General features: G+C 36.5%; 1 protein-coding gene across 1 annotated transcript; it reads left to right on the top strand.

Moving 5' to 3' along the window:
- Positions 1-17,142: 17,142 nt before the first annotated feature.
- LOC145033831 (putative indole-3-pyruvate monooxygenase YUCCA4) lies at positions 17,143-20,500 on the top strand. The gene is made up of 4 exons (XM_078982346.1): positions 17,143-18,193; positions 18,859-19,107; positions 19,206-19,331; positions 20,074-20,500. Exons 1-4 carry the CDS (start codon positions 17,570-17,572, stop codon positions 20,275-20,277), a joined length of 1,203 nt encoding a protein of 400 aa, XP_078838472.1. The 5' UTR covers positions 17,143-17,569; the 3' UTR covers positions 20,278-20,500.
- The last annotated feature ends 423 nt before the right edge of the window (positions 20,501-20,923 follow it).

Here is a 20,923-nt window from a genome sequence, read left to right as displayed (position 1 = left end):
ACCAAGATTTGATGGAAAGATACCATCAAAGTGCACGAAAAGAGAGGTATGAAATCATCTCCTCCATGATAACAACCCGAATGAAGGATGGAGAACCCATCACGGGCCACATGCAGAAAATGCAATGATTTGTGGATCGCTTGCTAAAGATTAATGTGAACATCCCCGAGGAGCTAGCAATAGATATTATTTTGCACTACTTACCTTCATGTTATGATCAATTCTTCATGACATACCACATGAACAAGGAAGAGGTCACTCTCAGCAAACTTCAAGGACTCTTAAAGACGGTTGTTACTACTCCTACTCCTACCAACTCCGCCCCTGTCTTGGCAATCGGGAAAGGACGAGGGAAGAAGAGAGAGAGTTCTTCGAAGGGTACCAAGGTTAGGACCCTTGATGGCTCTTCTTCAAGTGGAACCAAGAAAGGTTTCATTACTCCTTCTTTTGAAACAAAAGAGGCTGAGTGCTTCTATTTCCATGAAAAGGCACATTGGAAGCGGAACTGCCCAAAATACCAGCAAGATGTGAAGGATGGGAAAGTTAAACCCAACCATGCAAGTATTTACACTATCTTATCTAATAACCAACCCCATTCTAACTCATGGGTCCTTGATACCGGTTGTGTTATTCATATCTATTCTGATTTGCAGGGACTAAGAAGAAGTGAGAATGTGGAGCAAGGAAGGATAAACTTGATCATGGGAAACAGGAAAGCTTCACCTGTCACCAAGATTGGAGTTTATACTTTATCGCTAAGTAGTGGGTTTAGTTTAGATTTGAATAAATGTTGTTATTCGCCAGAAACAGAAAGAAATATTATTTCCTTTCATGCATTGTATAAACAAGGTTTCACTTTTTCATTTGATAATGAAGTTGGTTCGATTAATGCTTTCTTTAATAATGTTCTTTATTTTAAAGTAGTACCTTGTGATGGCGTGTATGAAACTGTGTCTGTGGTTGATAACTTAGGAAATAATGTATTGTGTGTTGATTCTGTTAATAATAATAACTTGGATAAAGCATCACTATGGCATTGTCGTCTTGGATATATAAGCAAGAAACGCATAGGCCAACTCCAAAAGGATGGAGTCTTGGAGTCATTTGACCTAAAGTCTGATGATAGTTACGAATCATGCTTACTTGGAAAAATGACAAAGTCACCCTTCACAGGTTCTTGTGAGAGGGGTGAAGGTTTGTTGGATCTTGTGCACACGGATGTGTGTGGACCATTCAAACATGCCACAAGGGATGCTAATTGTTATTATTTGACTTTTACTGATGATTAAAGCAGATATGGATATGTCTACATAATCAAGCATAAGTCAGAGACTTTCAAAAGGTTTAAGGAATTTAAACAGGAAGTCGAGAATCAATTGGGCAGGAACATTAAGATGCTTCGATCCGATCGAGGTGGTGAGTATCTTAGTTCAGAGTTCCTCGACTATCTTAGGGAATGTGGGATTGTCTCACAATTGACATCTCCCAGGACACCGCAGTTGAATGGTGTGGCTGAGAGGTGTAATCGAACCATGTTGGATATGGTTCGTTCCATGATGAGTCGAGCTTCGCTACCAATCTCATTCTGGGGGTATGCCTTAGAGATTTCCGCCAATATTCTTAATCTAGTCCCTACAAAGAAAGTTGCCAAAACTCCTCATGAGATGTGGACTGGTAAAGTACCTAAACTAGACCATATCAAGATTTAGGGTTGCGAGGCTTTTGTGAGGCGCGGGTCTCATGATAAGCTAGAACCTCGAAGCAAGAGGTGTATTTTCATCGGCTACCCACAAAGATCCTTTGTTTACCTCTTCTACAGACCTAGTGATAATGTGGTCTTTGTAGCGAGAAAAGGAGTCTTTCGAGAGAGAGAATTTATAAGACAAGGAGACAGTGGGAGGCAAATTGACCTTGAAGAACTTCAAGAGTCAAGCGGTGAAGGAATTTTAAACCCTAGCCCTCAACTTGAGGAGGAAACTCCTGTTGAGCCAATTGACGAGTCTGTACCTCTAAGGCGTTTCACGAGAGTTAGGAATGCACCTGAGCGTTACTATGGTTTCCATATTACTGCGGAAGCTGAGACACTTATTAGTGATTAGACACTAGTAGGTTTGGATGAACCTAACAGCTACACGGAAGCCATGGCAGGCCCTAAGTCTGCTAAATGGAAAGAGGCTATGGATAGCGAGATACAATCCATGTATGACAATCACGTTTGGAACTTGGTTGAGAATGTACCAGGTCGTAAGACTGTAGGGTGCAAATGGATCTTCAAGAAGAAGACCGACATCAATGGTAATGTACACACTTATAAGTCTCGACTGGTTGCAAAGGGCTTCTCTCAAATTCGTGGAGTGGATTATGATGAGACTTTTTCTCCAGTAGCCAAGATTAAGTCTATTAGGGTTATGTTAGCCATAGTTGCATTTCATAACTATGAAATTTGGCAAATGGATGTCAAAACCGCTTTCCTTAATGGAAAGTTGACTGAAGATGTTTACATGAGTCAGCCAGAAGGTTTTGTCGGCAACGAGTACCCTAATAGAGTATGTAAGCTTGAGAAATCCATTTATGGATTAAAGCAAGCTCCTCGCAGATGGAATCTTTGCTTTGATGAAAAGGTCAAGGAATTTGGCTTTTCTAGGAGTGAAGATGAATCTTGTGTTTATGTCAAGGCTACTGGGAGTATAGTTAGCTTTTTGGTATTGTATGTGGATGACATACTACTCATTGGAATTAACATCCCATCTCTGCAGGAAGTTAAGTCCTGGCTTGGGAAGTGTTTCTCTATGAACAACCTAGGAGAAGCTGCCTATATTCTAGGGATAAGGATTTTGAGAAACCGAAGTAAAAGACTAATTGGACTTAGTCAAAGTACATACTTGAATAAGGTGTTGAAGAGATTCAGCATGCAGAACTACAAGAAAAGAGAGTTACCCATCCAGAGTAACGCTAGATTGAGTAAGACACAACGCCCAAGTACCGAGGCTGAGATAGCAGAAATGAGTCAAGTACCTTATGCTTCAGCAGTAGGCTCGATCATGTATGTTATGACGTGTACTCGACCTGATGTAGCTTTTGCCTTGAGCATGGTTAGCAGGTATCAGGGGAATCTTGGCAAGGCACACTGGACTGCGGTAAAGAATATCCTCAAGTACCTATGGAGGACTAAGGACTGGGTCCTTACCGTCTATGGGAGTGATGACTTGAGAGTTGTAGGGTATAGTGATGCTAGCTTCCAAACTGATAGGGATAATTTCCACTCTCAGTCGGGCTGGGTCTTTACCTTAAACGGAGGAGCAATTACTTGGAAGAATTCCAAGCAGGAGACAGTGGTTGATTCCACTTATGAATCAGAGTATATAGCAGCGAGCGAGGCAGCAAAGGAGGCAATATGGCTAAAGAACTTCATTGGAGACCTTGGAGTTGTACCAACTATAAAGGAGCCCATGGAAATTTTCTGTGATAGTGAAAGTGTTGTTGCCTTAGCCAAGGAACCAAGGGATCACGGGAGATCCAGATACATCGATAGAAAATATCATTTTATCAGACATTGCATAGAAGAAGGAATCCTCGTGGCAAAGAGGGTATCATCTGATGAGAACCCAGCAGATCCCCTCACGAAGGGACTGAGTAGGGTTAAGCATCTCCAGCATGCTCGGAGCATAGGGCTAAAGGAATATATGAGTTTTAGTAGTTAGATAAATTATGAAATTTGTAAAGTGTAATTGACAATTGATGATGAATAAAAGTTGTGTTTATTTCTGAGTAAAGTGTTACTATCTTTTGTCAATCGTTTACTATAATTTCTTTTGCATGTTTTGACTTCCAGAATAGTATGTTGTGGTTTCACATATTATTCAAATTTTCCACAGTCAGTCATATGTTGGAAGTAGATATGAAGTAAGACTGTCATGAAGTTGGTTGTAGGTGTCAGGATATAAGACAACACTTCATGAGTGCTCATAAAATTCTGAGTATTGGAATCAACCCACGCTCACTGGAATCACTTCATGGAATTATATCTCGAGTGATCGTGAGACGTTAATATCATATAAGTCTTCAAACCTAGAGATATGATTTGTTACTTACGAGTTGATTATGCATTGATTGTACGAAAACGCATTGGTAACTCGGTGCTATAAAACATGCTTTTGTGTGTAATTCAAAGAGTGGTAGAACAAACATATGAGTTGAAGTTTATCTATTCCTTCTTGGATTAAAAGCTGATATCTGGGCCCCTCAATGATTTTGTTTTGACCTATGTACCGGGCCAGGTCAAAACTAAGTTGATGTGTTCAATTAAGTTATTTGTCAAACAAATCGGAAATCGGGAAACAAACTGTCGGACAATAAGTAAGACATTGTTCCATGTATTTGTCCGGTTGATATCTAGAACACAGGATTATATGAACACTTATCTTAAATGGCGTATCAACATCTTCTCAGTCCCGAGAGACCTTGAAAGAACTACGATTGCCGATCGGTTCCTGAAGTATTGCAGTTATAGTTATTAGACTTATCCAAGTGGGAGACTGTTGGATCAGGTGTCTAAGTCCATAACTATTTCTGGTTAATACTTGACCCGACCCGGTATGGTCCATTTGGGTTGCATGGCACCATGCAATTGGATAAACTAAATGAGAGAAATAACAGACATGGTTTATTAATATATGATAAGTTCTAATATATTAATAATATTATTTAATTAGTTTTGATCAAGAATTAATTTAGAATTAATTAAGTGATCAAAAGAATAACTAATTAAATATATGGGTAGATAATGTAAATCTTCCATATCTTATATAGTGGGCTAAAAGGCTCCATGGATTATCAAGTTGGGTTCCACCCATAGGATGCTCCATGGAGTTAACCCATGGATTGAGAAATGAAGAGTCATGTTACATTAGGGTTTTACCTAATGCAACACACTATATAAGGACCATGTCTCTCCCCAAAATCGGTGACACTGGAGAAACAAAAGGGTTGGCCAATTTTGAGTGTGTTAGAGTATTCTCTCAAGTTTATACTTTGTATTTGGTGTTTTGTGAAGCATTTGAGGCATCACTCTTGAGGTGCTAGGCTCACAAGGTTTCATGGAACACTTACAACAACAAGGTATGTAGTTCTATCTATTATTCAAGTTAAAATTGTTCCCCATGTATGCTAGATAGGATCATAGCCTTGGAAATCAACTTTGCATGATAATTAGACAAACATAGATCCAAGGTAATTAGGGTTACACGTACACTTAGGAATTGTTAGTATGCTGAAAACCCAATAAGAAGGTGATGGCTCATCTATCAGCCGATGGCTTGACTCGAACCCCGCTTCTTCAACAACATCATACCACTTATCCTTAAGTTGTGCAGTTTCCACTGCACCTCACAAATAAATCCTCTTAACACGAATCCCATTTCTCATTCAAGCATACTCCCTCAAACTCATTCAAATTGGCCCTCAAGCCGCATACTCTCTCATACCTGATCTTGGTATAATCAACATAATGGCATAACTGGTAGGACCAGTAACACTAATCATCGCCGCCATGGTACTCGAACCATGTTGTTGTTGGATTAGTGTCTAAGTCCATAACTATTTTGGTATATACTTGACCCGATGGTGCATGGTCCTTTTGGGTTGCCTTCACCAAAGCAACTTGATAGGATGAATTATGGAGAGAAAGGATTAAATATGACTTATTAATATATTATGGGAATAATATATTAAAGGAGAAATCATATTGTTTAATTAATATTAGTCAAGAATTAATAAGAATTATGTTTGTGACTAAAAGAGATTAATTAAACTTAAGGGACTGGAATTGTAATTATAAGATAATTGCAATTGGGCTATGGATTGCCTAATATTATTAGGTTGGACGAATTCTATGGGGAAACCCATTAGAAATCATCCAAGGTTTTAAGGAAAGGAATCCATGGGTTGCTTAGGGCTTAAGCAGTCAGATTAGGGTTTCCTAGTTTAAATCCCTAATAGCCTACATGTATAAATAGTACCCTTAAGCCCCAGAAACGTGGACAAACTTCCTTCTAGGGTTTTGGACGAATTTTGGGCAGCCTCCTTCTCTTCTCCTTTTCATCCTCTTACTCTTGGTGTTTGGGAACCATTAGAGGAGTGAAATTTGTGACTTTAAGCTTTCTATAGTCATTACAAGAAGGAATTGTGATTGTTATTGCTACATAACAATCAAGGTAATATCTTAAACCTATTATTATGTTAATATCGATCTAGAATTAGGGTTTATAGTCTTGGATAAATTGCATGTACAATAGAGAAACCTAGATCCAAGCATTAGGGTTTGTATGAGCACATAGGATGTTCTTATGAATAAAATCCATCAGTCGTATCAGAGCCTAGATTGGTTTCTATTGTATTGATGCTTTATGTTACTGAAAATCGTTTTTTGGCCTTCTGTTCGACCTGAATCGACGAGTCACTACCTAGACTCGGCGAGTCAGACCTACTCGGCGAGTTCCAGAGTGTGACTCGGCGATTCGGAGTGTCAGACAGAGGGATTTTCGGATTTTGTTGCTGTTTTGCTTAAAGATAATTACCATATTTGTTTTAAACCTATAAAATACGAATTTTATTGTTTCTAAATGAATATCGTTGCCAAAATACAAGATAATTACCAATTGATTAGATAATAACTTCCTTATATGATTAAAGTTGATTATTTGTATTAGTTGGGTAACTTATTTTGCAAGAAATTGAAATTAGGTCAAATATAGATAATGATGAAATTAATTGTTTAATTTATATTATTTTTTATTTGATCCTTGTGTTATGAAAAGTTTCAGTTTTCCCCTTTAGGTTTTATAGTTTAAATTTAAACTCAAAAGTTTAGTTTGAAATTTAAATAGTTGAAACCCTAATGTTTTGAAAAGGTTTCAAAACTTGCCCTCAAGATTTGGAATTTAAATTTTGATTACAAAAGTTTAATTTTTTATGTATATTTAAATTCTAAACCTAATGTTTTGAAATGTTTCAAAACTTGCCCTCAAGTTTTCGAATTTAAATGTTGATTAAAAGTTAATTTAGAAATGTTAAATTCTTGAACCCTAGTATTGTTTTGAAAAGTTCAAATCACACCCTTATGGTTTTATTAATTAATTAAGGTGTATAATTAAAAGAGGTTTAATAAATCCACAAAGTTTTGGTTTACAATTTATTTGAATTAAAAGTATAATTGTTAAATTTGACCACCTAGTATTTTTAAAAGTGTAAAATACACCCTATACTATATATAACATTAAAAGTCTAACATTATATATATGTATGAGTAAAAGTCAGTCTTACCATTACTGGGTCTCATTCACGAATCTAGTCTATAAGGGGTGTTTAAGGAAATTGCCTATAAAATGGCGATTGAATGGGTATCCACTCTTACCCACCGCACTCTTGACTAGTGGAGGGTCGTTAGCTGAACGGGTAGGATAGGACAAAACCTTCCATTATAAGTATAATGAAGTACAAAAGTAACTAAATGTTTTACAAATTCCCAATCTTAGTTACTTTAGGCAAAAGTGAATTGATGCAATTCCATGAAATTACACTTTGTGCACTTGCGAAGACGTTAGTGGAGCGCGTGTGGTTTACAGGCACACTAAATGGTTCCAAGAAAAGGTAGCAAAGGGTGACTCAATGTTTGTCATAGTTCGGTGGAGCGTGTGTGGTTTACCGGCACATCGAATAGGTGATCGTAACATTTGAGGGCACCATGTAAGTTTGCATGTTTATTCACACCCGCTTTGTGATCCTCGGCATCCCAGCCACAAACTAGAGGGGCATATCGAGATTTAAACATGTCATTGAAATGTTCAATGAATCTCAAAGGATCTAGGAGTTTTCGTAGATTCAAAACTTAAATTTCTTTTTCGTTTTTTTTTTCATGGTGGAAATTAGTGAATCGCCATTCACTTACCTACAAATATTCTGCAACTAGATTACGGCATCCCTTTTCTAGGTTGTAGCATATTGTGTTGGGTCCTAGCCTTAGTATATCTTTTGGGTGCTTTACTAAGGACTCAATCTATCAACTAACTTGAATTTATGTTTTCTCCCATTTTGTAAATGCCAAAGTTCGACAACTATGGTCTTCCCAAATCCCGTGGAACAAGCTTTCCACATGAAGATGATATTCCACGATTCGATCGAGGAACAAGAAATCATGCTTCACTTCCTCCTCCTCCTCCTCCCATTATTCTCCCTAACCCACAAGATCGAAGAATTGAAAGGTTCAATGTCACTAAAGCCCTATTGGAAATGAAACATGAAAATGGTAACCTGTGTGTGCTCACATTCTAGGAATGAAATCACACATTGATAGGTTGAGAATGTTGGGTGTGTCATTCCCGGATAAGTTGGCTATGAACTGGGTTCTGCAGTCACTTCCCAAATCATATAATGAGTTCAAAAGAAAGTATTATATGACAGATCATGACGAAAGCCTCATTGACCTAAATTGCATGCTCATTGCTGCTGAATCTGAAATGATTTGGCAAAGCAATGGAGCATATTTGTTGGGAAAGTCAACCAACCATGCTTTCGAGGACGTTCTAGGAGAACCGACCTACATTTGCTGCCAAGAGAAATGGGCGTTGGATACAAGTCTGCCCTATTTACCTAAGAGATCTAAGAGATGGGAGAGTCAAAACGTATGGCTCTACTTTGGGTAAAATCCATTTACTAACTCTTTAAGCTCCTATTCTAGATTCTTAACACATAATGTGATAAGATTACAATTGATGTTTTGTAGGATCGAAGAAAAGAGAGGAAGCTTGATGAAATAGCAAGATGAATCTAATCGCGACTTCATGGATTTGAAGATTAGATTTTGAGCTTAGATAGAGTTGTTAGGAATATTAATTACATAATTTTTCAGTTGATTTTGCATTGTAAGGACAAATGTTTTCCGCTGCTTTTATAAATAAAATAAATTTTTGTTTGACGTGTTTATTTATTTATTTCCTTGCAATGAAATCGTTATGAAAAAATTGATGTTCGTGTATTTACAACAAATAGATGTGATTCTTAATTGTGTTGTTTGTGGAAATGTCGAAAATTTACCAAATAGGGAAAGTTTCTCATCGCCCAAGTTTCTATTGGATAAAGATTTGGAATCGTACAACAAGAATTGTATGATGAATGAATAAACTTTCACATTTGGAAATTAGACTAATTCATTGACAAAGTGTCATGTGAAGGACTAGGAGATCGAGCACATAAGGTTATGTGTTGATCAAGTCCACCGCAAGAGTAACAAAGATATTCATCATGATTTACTAAAGGTTTAGCGAATATGGTTACACTTGTAAGATTAAGTGTAATTATGAATTGATTGTAAAAGTTTAAATCAATAAGCAGAACGAATAAGAAGAATCAAGTAAGGAGAAAGATAAAAGTATCTCCATTCTAAGAAGAAGGGAGAGTACCTTTTATTATGTTTTATGATAGGTCTTAATAATTAAGAACCATATCTCAATTGATCCTCTAAGTAAGTCTTAGTACAATTGTATGTCTAAGAAGAGGAATCAAGAATTGAAGAAATGGTTAAATCAAGAAGTCAATCATACTTCATTCCAAAACAAGTCTTAGAGTTAAGATTGTGACATTGAGTGATAAGTATTAACAAGGTTTATCACATTCATCAAATGAGGAAAGCTGTTATGTCTTGGATAAGACAAAGACGAACTAGGACCTATTTATGAAGTGTTTTGATAAAAACTATACTAACTCTTGAATATTTGTTTGTCAAGAAATGTTTATTGACAAAAGAATCTTATATGTCAAGGAGTCAGTGGGAGTCTTAATGGTCTTGAAAGGTTTCAAGAACAAATCAAAATAGACCTTATTGATCATCACTAGCACACGACTTGATGTTTATAACCTATCATGTTGAAACTATATTGTTTCTGTGCCATTCCAATTGAGTTAATTATGCATGAGAGTTCTATGAGTTCTCATTTGAATGCATAAAAGGCAAGGACCTTGATCAAATAAAAGTACATTGATAGGAAAAGGTGAGTTGCTTAACTACTTTGAAGACATGGTGGGCAACCGTGCTACCATAAGGCAAGAAATCAAGATTAAGAAAGTTCGGTCCATATGAATTCGAATTTGTCGTAAACTTGGTTTTGAAAAATTCACATGGATAGGAACACATACACCATTAAAATCTAAGTGTCATAAGATTTCCTCCTTCATGAAAATGACTGTGACGAAATGCTTTCACTAAGAGAGATTTTAAGAAGATAGTGATTGTAAAATTGCATTCTCAAATTTGATTATGGTTACGGTATCCCTCTCCATGATTCGAATTGTGAGATTTGGTAATTAGTCTTAATTGTTTAAGACACATATGAGCTATCTTGGATAAAAGTGTATGAGATTAAGAAGCCTTGATAAAGGATTATCAAAGCATTAAGTATTAGAAACATGAACTTAAGAGATTCAATAGAGATTGTTTTTCTGAAAGTTAAGCTGGTTCTGAATACATATCAAAGCTAATGGGAGCATAAGTGTTATGTTTATAATAATCATCATGATAGTGGGAGAATAAATGTTATGATTGTATGATTATTAAGGTAAGTGTTTCAAGTTAGCAATATTAATTATAGAGAACAAGAGTAATACTTTGCAAAGTTGTAAGAGTTGAATAGTTGTTTTGCTATAATTAAGGGAGAGAAGATTATGCTTCATTTCAAATCTAAAGGCTTAGGTTGTGGAATGTTAATAAATTTAGTCAAGGATACATAGTGTGTTCTTAAATTTCGATTATGATTACGGTATTACTCTTCATAATTCGAATTCTGAGAACATAGTACATAGAATATTATGGCATAAGATTGATAAAGTATCAAATCTTTATGTAAGACATTATGAGTCGTATCCAATACGCTTCGGGTATAGGATCGATTGCAAATGCTATAATATTTGACCATTCTAAAATTTTCCAAATGTCTAGCGCATTTAGAGGGAAAAAGGACAAGAATCGGTTTTGACTAAGATAAGTAAACAACTATCATATAGGACAATCCAAAGTTCGTCGAGGATTGGTTGCTTGTGAGTAGTTGGAAGTATAGTATTGGATGGAGTATATCGACCTTATTATGAATAGATAAGATTCTATTAAGAATGAGTTGTCATATGGAAAATATGGAAACATGTCCATATTGGGAGTTAGATATTGAGAATCTATGTCTAGATTAGAAACTTTATGCAAATGGATGTTCAAAGAAATGTACTTTGAGTGAGAGACATCACATCTATGGAATTGTCTTGTAACAATTTCCGATAGAGAAATTTGTAATTCATTGGCAATAGTCATTGTGACTTTAGTGCAATGACATTACAAAAGGATCTTTGCATAAAATGTTAGAATCTAACATATTCTATAAGTGGCAAGAATTTGATATTCTTACACTTATGGAAAAGAATTTGGAGTTGTGAAATGAGTATGATTGGAAATGTGTTCATTTGATCTATTTCACAAAGTAAGAACCATAGGTAAACATTGTGTACATGCTGAGAGCATAAGACAAGTGTTGTAATCAACTAAGAAGTTGATTACTCAAAACAACAAATAATGAGTAATCGATATGGTGATAAATAAAAGGTGTTTTATTTATACTCAAGGGTTTGGGGCCATATGGGATTAGTATTATCCTTGTGTTTCACTTTGCATGTTTTGACTTCCTGAATAATTTAATTGGTCAAGAATAGTCAAATTATTCAAACAGGCCACAGTCGTTCATATGTTGGAAGTAGATATGAATGAAGACTGTCATGAATTGGTGTGTAGATTGTCTAAAGAGCATTAGACATAAGCAAATGTTTGCTGCAACGTTCATGAGTGCTTATGAATATGATTTGAGCATTGGCTTAAACCCACGCTCACTTGGATCACTTCATGGATTTTATCACAAGTGATTGGTGAGACAATAACATCTTATATTCTTGAAACCGAGATGTGTGAGTTGTATCTTGCAAGTCGGTTTCACATTGATAGTACGTAAACGCACTAGTAACTTGGTGTTATAAAACATATTGTTGTGTGTAATTCAGTGAGTGAGTGCAAGCGAACATTGAGTCAAAGTTTATTCGTTCCTTTTATCCAAAGTAGGATAAAAGCGATATCTTTGGGCCCCTCGATGGTTTAGTGATGACAAACGTAAATGCTCGGTTGGGCTAGGGCTAATTTGATTTGTTCAATTAGTCAGTCGTCATCAATCGGAAATCAAGAAATAGTACATAAAGAATGATTTGAAATCATATGATATCTAGAATGGAGGAATATATGATCCCTTATCTAAAGGACACGCATATCTGATAGGATCAGAGTTGACAGCGGCTTCGGAAAGCTACGATTGCAGATCATGATCTGAAGTCGTACGCATAATAGTTATTAGACTTATCCAAGTGGGAGCCTATTGGATTAGTGTCTAAGTCCATAACTATTTTGGTATATACTTGACCCGATGGTGCATGGTCCTTTTGGGTTGCCTTCACCAAAGCAACTTGATAGGATGAATTATGGAGAGAAAGGATTAAATATGATTTATTAATATATTATGGGAATAATATATTAAAGGAGAAATCATATTGTTTAATTAATATTAGTCAATAATTAATAAGAATTAAGTTTGTGACTAAAAGAGATTAATTAAACTTAAGGGATTGGAATTGTAATTATAAGATAATTGCAATTGGGCTATGGATTGCCTTATATTATTAGGTTGGACGAATTCTATGGGGAAACCCATTAGAAATCGTCCAAGGCTTTAAGGAAAGGAATCCATGGGCTGCTTAGGGCTTAAGCAGTCAGATTATGGTTTCCTAGTTTAAATCCCTAATAGCCTACATGTATAAATAGTACCGTTAAGCCCTAAAAACGTGGACAAGCTTCCTTCTAGGGTTTTGGACGACTTTTGGGTAACCTCCTTCTCTTCTCCCTTTCATCCTCTTGCTCTTGGTGTTAGTGAACCATTAGAGGAGTGACATTTGTGACTATAAGCTTTCTAAAGTCATTACAAGAAGGAATTATGATTGTTATTGCTACATAACAATCAAGGTAATATCTTAAACCTATTATTATGTTAATATCGATCTAGAATTAGGGTTTATAGTCTTGGATAAATTGCATGTACAATAGATAAACCTAGATCCAAGCATTAGGGTTTGTATGAGCACATAGGATGTTCTTATGAATAAAATCCATCAGTTGCTATCTCTCTGCCTGCTATAAATCATGGTTATCGAACCATGTTATCTTCTCTCAATCTGCTACAAATCATGGTACTCGAACCATGACATCACATCCCGACCTGTTTCCAAGCATGGTACTCAAACCATACAATCCCCTCTCATCTGCCACTGATCATGGTACTCAAACCATACAATCCCCTCTCATCTTCCACTGATCATGATACTCAAACCATACGATCCCTCTCATTTGCTACTGATCATGGTACTCCAACCATACAATCCCTCTCATTTGCTACTGATCATGGTATTCAAACCATACGATCCCTCTCATCTGCTACTTAGAATCCCACGAACTTTCCATGTATCAACTATGGGTCCTCTGCTTTCAGTAGTACGGGCCCATACTACCTGCCACATCTACCCATACTTTCCACATAAATCATCCCAGATATTCTAAGTAGCTGCTCAACCTCCTCACTTACAAATTCCGCCCTACTGTCCGCTCTTCTTGCGAATACTCTCCATTATTCGCCTACTCATCTAACAAAGATCACTTCCCAGGCTCTTCCTAGGTTCACACACCTTCTTGCCATCAGCTGCTGAAGAACTCCTAGTGATGCCAGCCGTCTACCTCCTGAATATTGTCATATTCACTTAGTAGCCGACTCCCATCACTGAGAATTCCACAAAGCACGAAGCAAGCAACATTCGGGCATCGAATAGTCCCTTATCAACACGTATAAACACTCTAGGTTACAATTCCACTTGCTACACTCGTAATCAAATACGTCACCGAGCTCAAGCAACTCCACCCCTCGCGGGTATCTGACTACCTTCTCAGAAGGCTCCTCAAATGCTCATCTAGGTATTTCTCGTAGATTACTCCTCTGCTCAAATCCTTCTCTAAATAGGATTCCTGCTGGATACTCATAATCCGTACATACACAAAAGCAATTCACAGATAACAGTAACTCCTAGGCTAATGCATCACAATTCAGGCCACTCTAGCGCTAAAATATGAAATACCTATCCTACTCTCTAGCATATATAACATTTCACATATTACTCATAACACACAATGTAAGGGTATTTTAGGGAAATCACCGTTCGGGCAGTGGCTGATTGTACACACTGCTTGTTGTCTATTTCTCTTATAAATTCTCTTACTCATTTTTAGAAAACCCATTTCTTTTGAAAACCTTTTTCTCAATCCTCAGTTTGAGTCCGGACATACCCGAAGGTGTACCCAAATCCCTCAAACCAAGACTCTGATACCAACTTGTAACACCGAAAAATTTTAAATTGATTTTATTCATTTTTATTTCATAAAAAGGCACATTATTCTATATAAACACTTTTTATTTAAAAATGATCAACAAGGTTTTTGGAACATTATGAAATTCCAGGATCTGCATTCATCACTCTTTTCTCTTATGTGTGTACAATCGAGCCGCCGCCTTCCCGCGATTCTGAAGAACCTGAAACACATAACACATAACACGGTAAGCACGAAGCTTAGTGAATTCCCCAAAATACCACATACAACACATACGCCACTCAAGGCTACAACATGACCCTCCGGGCGGTGTTTCTCAGCGGAACCCTGCAGTTCCGTATCGTTGGACCCTCCGGTCCGGTCTGTATCGTTGGACCCTCCGGTCTGGCCTATATCCTTGGACCCTCCGGTCCGGTCTATAAACTCTGCATAGCATAAATCACAAAGACATGATGCATAGCATATCACATATAACATAATACTCAATGTAAGCACATAAGACCCTCCGGTCACACATAACTACCACTCACGGTAACGTATAGTGAGAAAACTCACCTCGGGTAATTCTCGAAATGTCTCGAACTCGAAATACCGATCTAGCCGCCGCCTAATCACATAAATAAATAACTCTAAATCAGCAGTGGCTCTCAAAGGCTAAACAAGTCTTGTACTATGCTTCCCAGAAGGGTAACATACCATTCTACCCCTCCCCTGGCCCAATAGTCCACTCGTTGACTAAATCCTAAGAGTTAATGGAAGTCAACGGTCCAACTTTGACCAGACTCGTCGAGTCCACACGCGTAATCAGATTCCTCACAAGGTCTCACTCGACTCACTGAGTCACCCACCCAACTCGTCGGGTCTCCACTAATCACGAAACTCGGGTAAACTCGATCCAACTCGTCGATTCCTCCTATGGACTCGGCGAGTCTCCTCCATGACCAAACTCATCTGACCTTCTAAGGCCAGATCTGCTTCACCAACTTGTAAATCAATCCTTCTAGCACCCACAAATCACATAAAGGTCCAAACTTTACGTCCATGCATCATGATTAGAGCCATAAATGAAGAAATAGCCATCTAAATGGAAACCTAGGCTTAAACTCTCTATGTGACTGCATAAAGCTGAACATAAGGGACTCTCTGGACCTCCTATGGTCCAGATCTAAGGCTTATTCCACATTGGGACCTCAAACATCCCATAAACCTCTAAAGAGAATGGTTAAGAAACCCTAGATTCATGAAATCAACATCAAACAGGAGAAATGGTCCGATTTGTTACCTTTAAGTGAAGCTCCAGGCTTCATAACCTCAGTACATCAACCCTATCTGGTCCCTCTTGCTAGAATCTCATATTCTCTTTAGAAATGACACACCAAAATGCTCAAGATGGCTCTTCTTTACTCTCTAAGCTCTCAAGGATGATTTAGGGTTTCTCCAGGGTAAGGATAGTCGCAATTGAAGACCCTAAGGCTCTTTAAATAGGTCTCAAACCCAGACAATTAGGGTTTTCCTCCACAGCGCCGACTCGACGAGTCCAATGCTCGACTCGTCGAGTCCATTCATTTAAACACGTCACTTGATCGTGCCCCTACTCGACGAGTTAATCCACCAACTTAACGAGCCCCTTCGATTAAATCAAAATATATATAAAAAATATAACATACCCAAGAATATGGATGTTACAATGCACAAGAGGGTGGGTGGGGATGGGTGTCGTGTTATTTATTTTGTTTTTAATTTTTAGAAAGTTTTTAATAAAGGAAAAAATATTAAATAAAATACATTTAGATTAATATCAACATGTGAGAAGGTAAAAGGGTAACAAATTACGCATCTAAGCCTTTTTGAATGGTAAAACTTTTTTGAATGATAAAGCCAATTTTTTTTAACACTACATTCATAGATCTAGAGAATATAATATTGTTATGCATGATCCGTTATACTCTATTAAAAAGTTTCACCGCATCCAATATGAGGAAACAAAAAGTATCAATAAAATAGTATGAACACGTATTGATTTTTCATGTACGGTTCTCATTTTTTGTTACATTACATTAAGCAACTTTTAAAGCAGCATGTCCCGTCATTAAACCCCTAGCCCTCAAACCGACGAGAAGGGATGTCCTGTTAGGTCTACACATGTATGTTTCACTTCAATTTATCCAAAAATCAAAACGTTATCAATCTAAGGTTTGATGAAAAGAAAGAAATGAAAATCTTAAAAATTTGAAACTATGAAGACCTTTCATAAAAACGAAAAAATTAAAATTAAAATTTAATATCCTTAAAAGCCATAAGCCATATGAAAAAGATTATTCTAACATATTTGATTTTTTTTTTTATGAAAATAACATTCAAAAATATCCTTAAAAAAGTATCCAAACTTGTGTATGACCAAAATGATTGATTGAAAAAAACCATTAAGTTTAACTTTACAAATTTTCTTTCAATTTGGAAGATGAAAAGATTTGATGAGGTAATCAAGAGTACTTTGGACCTCTGGCACCCTACTCTTAGACCTCATAGCCTTAGCAAGACAGGGAGCGTGAAGTACAGACGACGTATAATGCGAGAGGTGGTGGTATTGGCTTATAAATACAATTCAACTACACACAATAAAACACACAGTCATCCACATAAATGTATTTATAGCTTTCCCTCCTTCATCACTTTGCTCCTTCACTACACTTCACGTCATACCCCCTCCCCTTTTCTCTGCTCAGAAAAGCTCAGAAGAAAGACCTTGAGAAAGTGAACCAAATCCTTTCCTTAACCTTCACGCCTCCATATTTACACCTCTCGTTTCTCTCACTTCTCATAAAACCCTCTTTCTCTATCTACATTTAAATACCGTCAGAAAAACTTACTCCCACCCAACGCACATTTCCATTCACTCATTTAAACTCCCATTAAACTCATTTAAACTCACAGTCTTTGAAGTAAACGAGAAGTGAAGCAGAGCATTTCTTGGATAACGGAGGGGTTTCTGTTGGTTTCTCATTGAAATATCCTTCTTGTTCTTTATTTCTGTTGTGGGTTTTCATCTTTCTTGATAAATCTTTGATGGGTTCTTGTGAAAACGATCAAACGTTTGTGAAATTTGATGGGCCAATCATTGTGGGTGCTGGCCCTTCTGGTATAGCGGTTGCAGCTTGCCTTAAGCAAGATGGCATCCCTTCTCTTGTTCTTGAGAGAAGTGACTGCATTGCATCTTTATGGCAACATAAAACTTATGATCGTTTAAAGCTTCATCTTCCTAAACAATTCTGTGAGCTTCCATTGTTTGGGTACCCAAAGAACTTTCCAAAATACCCCACGAAAAAACAGTTTGTTTCCTACATGGAGGCATATGCAAAGCACTTTGAAATCAAGCCCAAGTTCAACCAATCGGTGAGTAAAGCTGAGTTTGACGCTCAAGTTGGTGTTTGGAGGGTCAATACACAAGACACTGTTTATGAATCACGGTGGATGGTGGTGGCTACCGGAGAGAATGCGGAGGCGGTGCTGCCGGAGATTCAAGGAATTGAGAAGTTTGAAGGGGTTGTTAGACATACAAGTGAGTACAAGAGTGGGTGTGAGTTTAGAAAGGAAAGAGTTTTAGTAGTTGGTTGTGGGAATTCTGGCATGGAGGTTAGTTTAGATCTTTGCCGTTACAATGCAAGCCCTTTTATGGTTGTTAGAAACTCTGTAAGTTCATCATCATCGCTCTCTTTCTTTTCAGTGAGTTTTTTCAGTGTTGTGTGTGTGTATTAGGGAATTATGGCTCTAATAGTCTAATTCTAAATGTCAAAGTCAATTACATTCCCTTTTTCTTCACTTTATCAAATGGGTATTCTTTTAATTTAAAAAAGATCACTATTTGAAAACTCAAAAAATCCCAATATCTTGTGTCTTTATGCGAGTTTAATGATTATTTTCATGTGGTACCTCTTGAATCTTTTTATTTTCTTGTTTATAGTCACTAAACTTTATGTTTCTCCATCTGGATATTTCATCTTTTTCCTAAAAAATCCTTTCTTGATATGGAAATTTCTTTTAGTCATATCAAAATCCTTAAAAACCGTCTCTATTTAATAGTTTAATGATTATTTTCATGTGGGTACCTCTTGAATCGTTTTCTTTTCTTGTTTATAATCACTAAACTTTATGTTTTTCCATCTGGGTATTTCATCTTTTTCCTAAAAAATCCTTTCTTGATATGGAAATTTCTTTTAGTCATATCCAAATCCTTAAAAACCCTCTCTATTTAATGAATAGTGGCAATCCTTTTCACAATTCTAATGCCATAAAGTCTTTCTTGAAGTACTTTGACTATTGGGGATATTCATATGGTTGGTTTAATGCAATTACAGGTTCATATTCTGCCTAGAGAGATGTTTGGATTCCCAACATTTGGAATTGCTATGGGACTTCTCAAATGGCTACCTCTTAGGATGGTTGATAAATTAATCTTGTTTATGGCCAATTTAACACTAGGAAACACCGATAAATTAGGCCTAAGGAGGCCTAAAATTGGCCCCCTTGAGCTCAAAAATGCCACTGGTAAAACCCCAGTGCTTGACACCGGAGCTTTATCTTTAATCAAATCCGGTAACATCAAGGTAACTATAGAAAGATTCACCTAGCTACACATGCAATAATGAGTTGTAAATGTACAATTCATAGATCTTATTTGTGTGTTTTATTGGAATGTTTGTAGGTTGTGGAACAAGGAGTGAGAGAAATAACTAGAAATGGAGCCAAATTCATGGATGGTCAAGAAATTGCATTTGACTCGATTGTGTTGGCAACGGGGTATAAGAGCAATGTGCCATTTTGGCTCAAGGTAAATAGCATGGCATCCATTTAGCTATTTTATCAAATAATGTATGAAATAAGTAGGTATGAAGTAAGTGTATGTGATAAAAAGAAACATGTTTCAAAATTTGTACATTCCATATAATACTTGTAATATATTTATTTATTAATTGAATTTTATCTTACTCTCCATCTCACATCACTTTCAAGTCTTACACATCTAGAAGCCTACAAAATGGTTCTTAGTAGCCAAAAAGGTGAAAAACTGATGGCACTTGTTTGGATGATTCTCAATCTATTAACATTTTTGTTGTCATTTTATGATGTGTTAACGTCAGCAAGTATTTTCACGATTATATTTTTTCAATTTTAATGTCCTTTTGCTTAAAATGTTTTAAAGAACTTACAGAAATTAAGTTTCTAAATCGAGAGTAATGTACAACTTTTGATCCATATCCTACTAGTCGTTGTAGTTTTTTAGTTCTGGTTTTAGAAATTTCTTCACTGGGAGTAATGATCACCATAAATTTTTTTTTTTTTGAAAAAAAAATCATAATTGAAATATATGGTGCATATGATGATCTCATTAGGTTCTCCTTTGATAATGAGTTGTGTCAGTGACTATGGCCCACATCTTTCAAATATCTTTATGGTGAATAATTTATAAACTAATTTTTTTTTAAAGGTCTAGACTTGTATCTTATATTCTAAATTATTGTATTAGAACATTATATCTTACGTTTTATTGTTTTTGCTCTTGTTCGATACAGGGAAGTGACTTTTTTACTGAAGATGGAATGCCTAAAATGCCCTTTCCAAACGGTTGGAAAGGGGAGAACGGGTTATACACGGTTGGGTTCACTCGAAGGGGTCTTCTTGGAACGACATGTGATGCCCTTAATATTGCAAAGGATATTTCTAGTCAATGGTGGTCAACGACTTGCAACCTTAAACAAGAGTTTAAATCAAAGTGATGTACCAATATTGGAATAATATGAACAAAGAAAGTGACTTAAATAGCGTTTTATTTTCTTTAGAAGGTGGATGGGTATGGTAGTATTTACTTAGGTGTATTATTTTCTAGTTGAAATATTTACCAAACACATTGTGTTATAGGGTGTTCTAACTTTGAGTGCTCTTTGATTATTTCTTGGAGGGGTGATGGGTTAGAAATGTAAATTAACAAGTTTTGTAGTTCGCTCTTTTGTTTTTTAATCTTTAAATGCATGGCTCGGTTGTATTGTAAATACCATGCCTTCAATAAAGTTTTCCTTTTTGTGCTTTACCCTTTTTGAAGATATAATGGTGATTTCATTATACTTTTCAATTATGGAAACTCAATAGTTGTTTTGTTTGACTATTAATTAATGGGTGTGGGTCACTAATTCAGATGCTATAAAGAAGAGATGGAGTTTTTTATTCCTTCAACTTTGAAAAGCCTTCCTTCAATAGACCATAACTGATTAGCAGTAAGCTCAGAATCATTCATCGGCTGATCGTGACTTCCTAGAAGAGCCCATTCCCTCTATGAAGTTAAAGAAGCCATTTGATGATGTGATAAATGACGAGGCCCTGACCCTGGCATATTCAACTATAAGTTTCTTAAAGAACTTTGTGACT

Source organism: Lactuca saligna, chromosome 3 (genome assembly GCF_052625555.1).
Source record: "Lactuca saligna cultivar CGN05327 chromosome 3, ASM5262555v1, whole genome shotgun sequence".
In the NCBI taxonomy this organism is placed as follows: domain Eukaryota; kingdom Viridiplantae; phylum Streptophyta; class Magnoliopsida; order Asterales; family Asteraceae; genus Lactuca; species Lactuca saligna.
Note: the sequence above shows the minus strand (reverse complement) of the source record. Positions and strands in the feature narration are given on the sequence as shown.

Excerpts from the sequence above, each read along its gene's own strand:
- LOC145033831 (XM_078982346.1), top strand. The coding sequence starts at position 17,570 with ATGGGTTCTTGTGAAAACGATCAAACGTTTGTGAAATTTGATGGGCCA. Across the intron at positions 18,194-18,858 it reads TTATGGTTGTTAGAAACTCT|GTTCATATTCTGCCTAGAGA; the intron begins GTAAGTTCATCA and ends ATGCAATTACAG. Across the intron at positions 19,108-19,205 it reads TCAAATCCGGTAACATCAAG|GTTGTGGAACAAGGAGTGAG; the intron begins GTAACTATAGAA and ends GAATGTTTGTAG.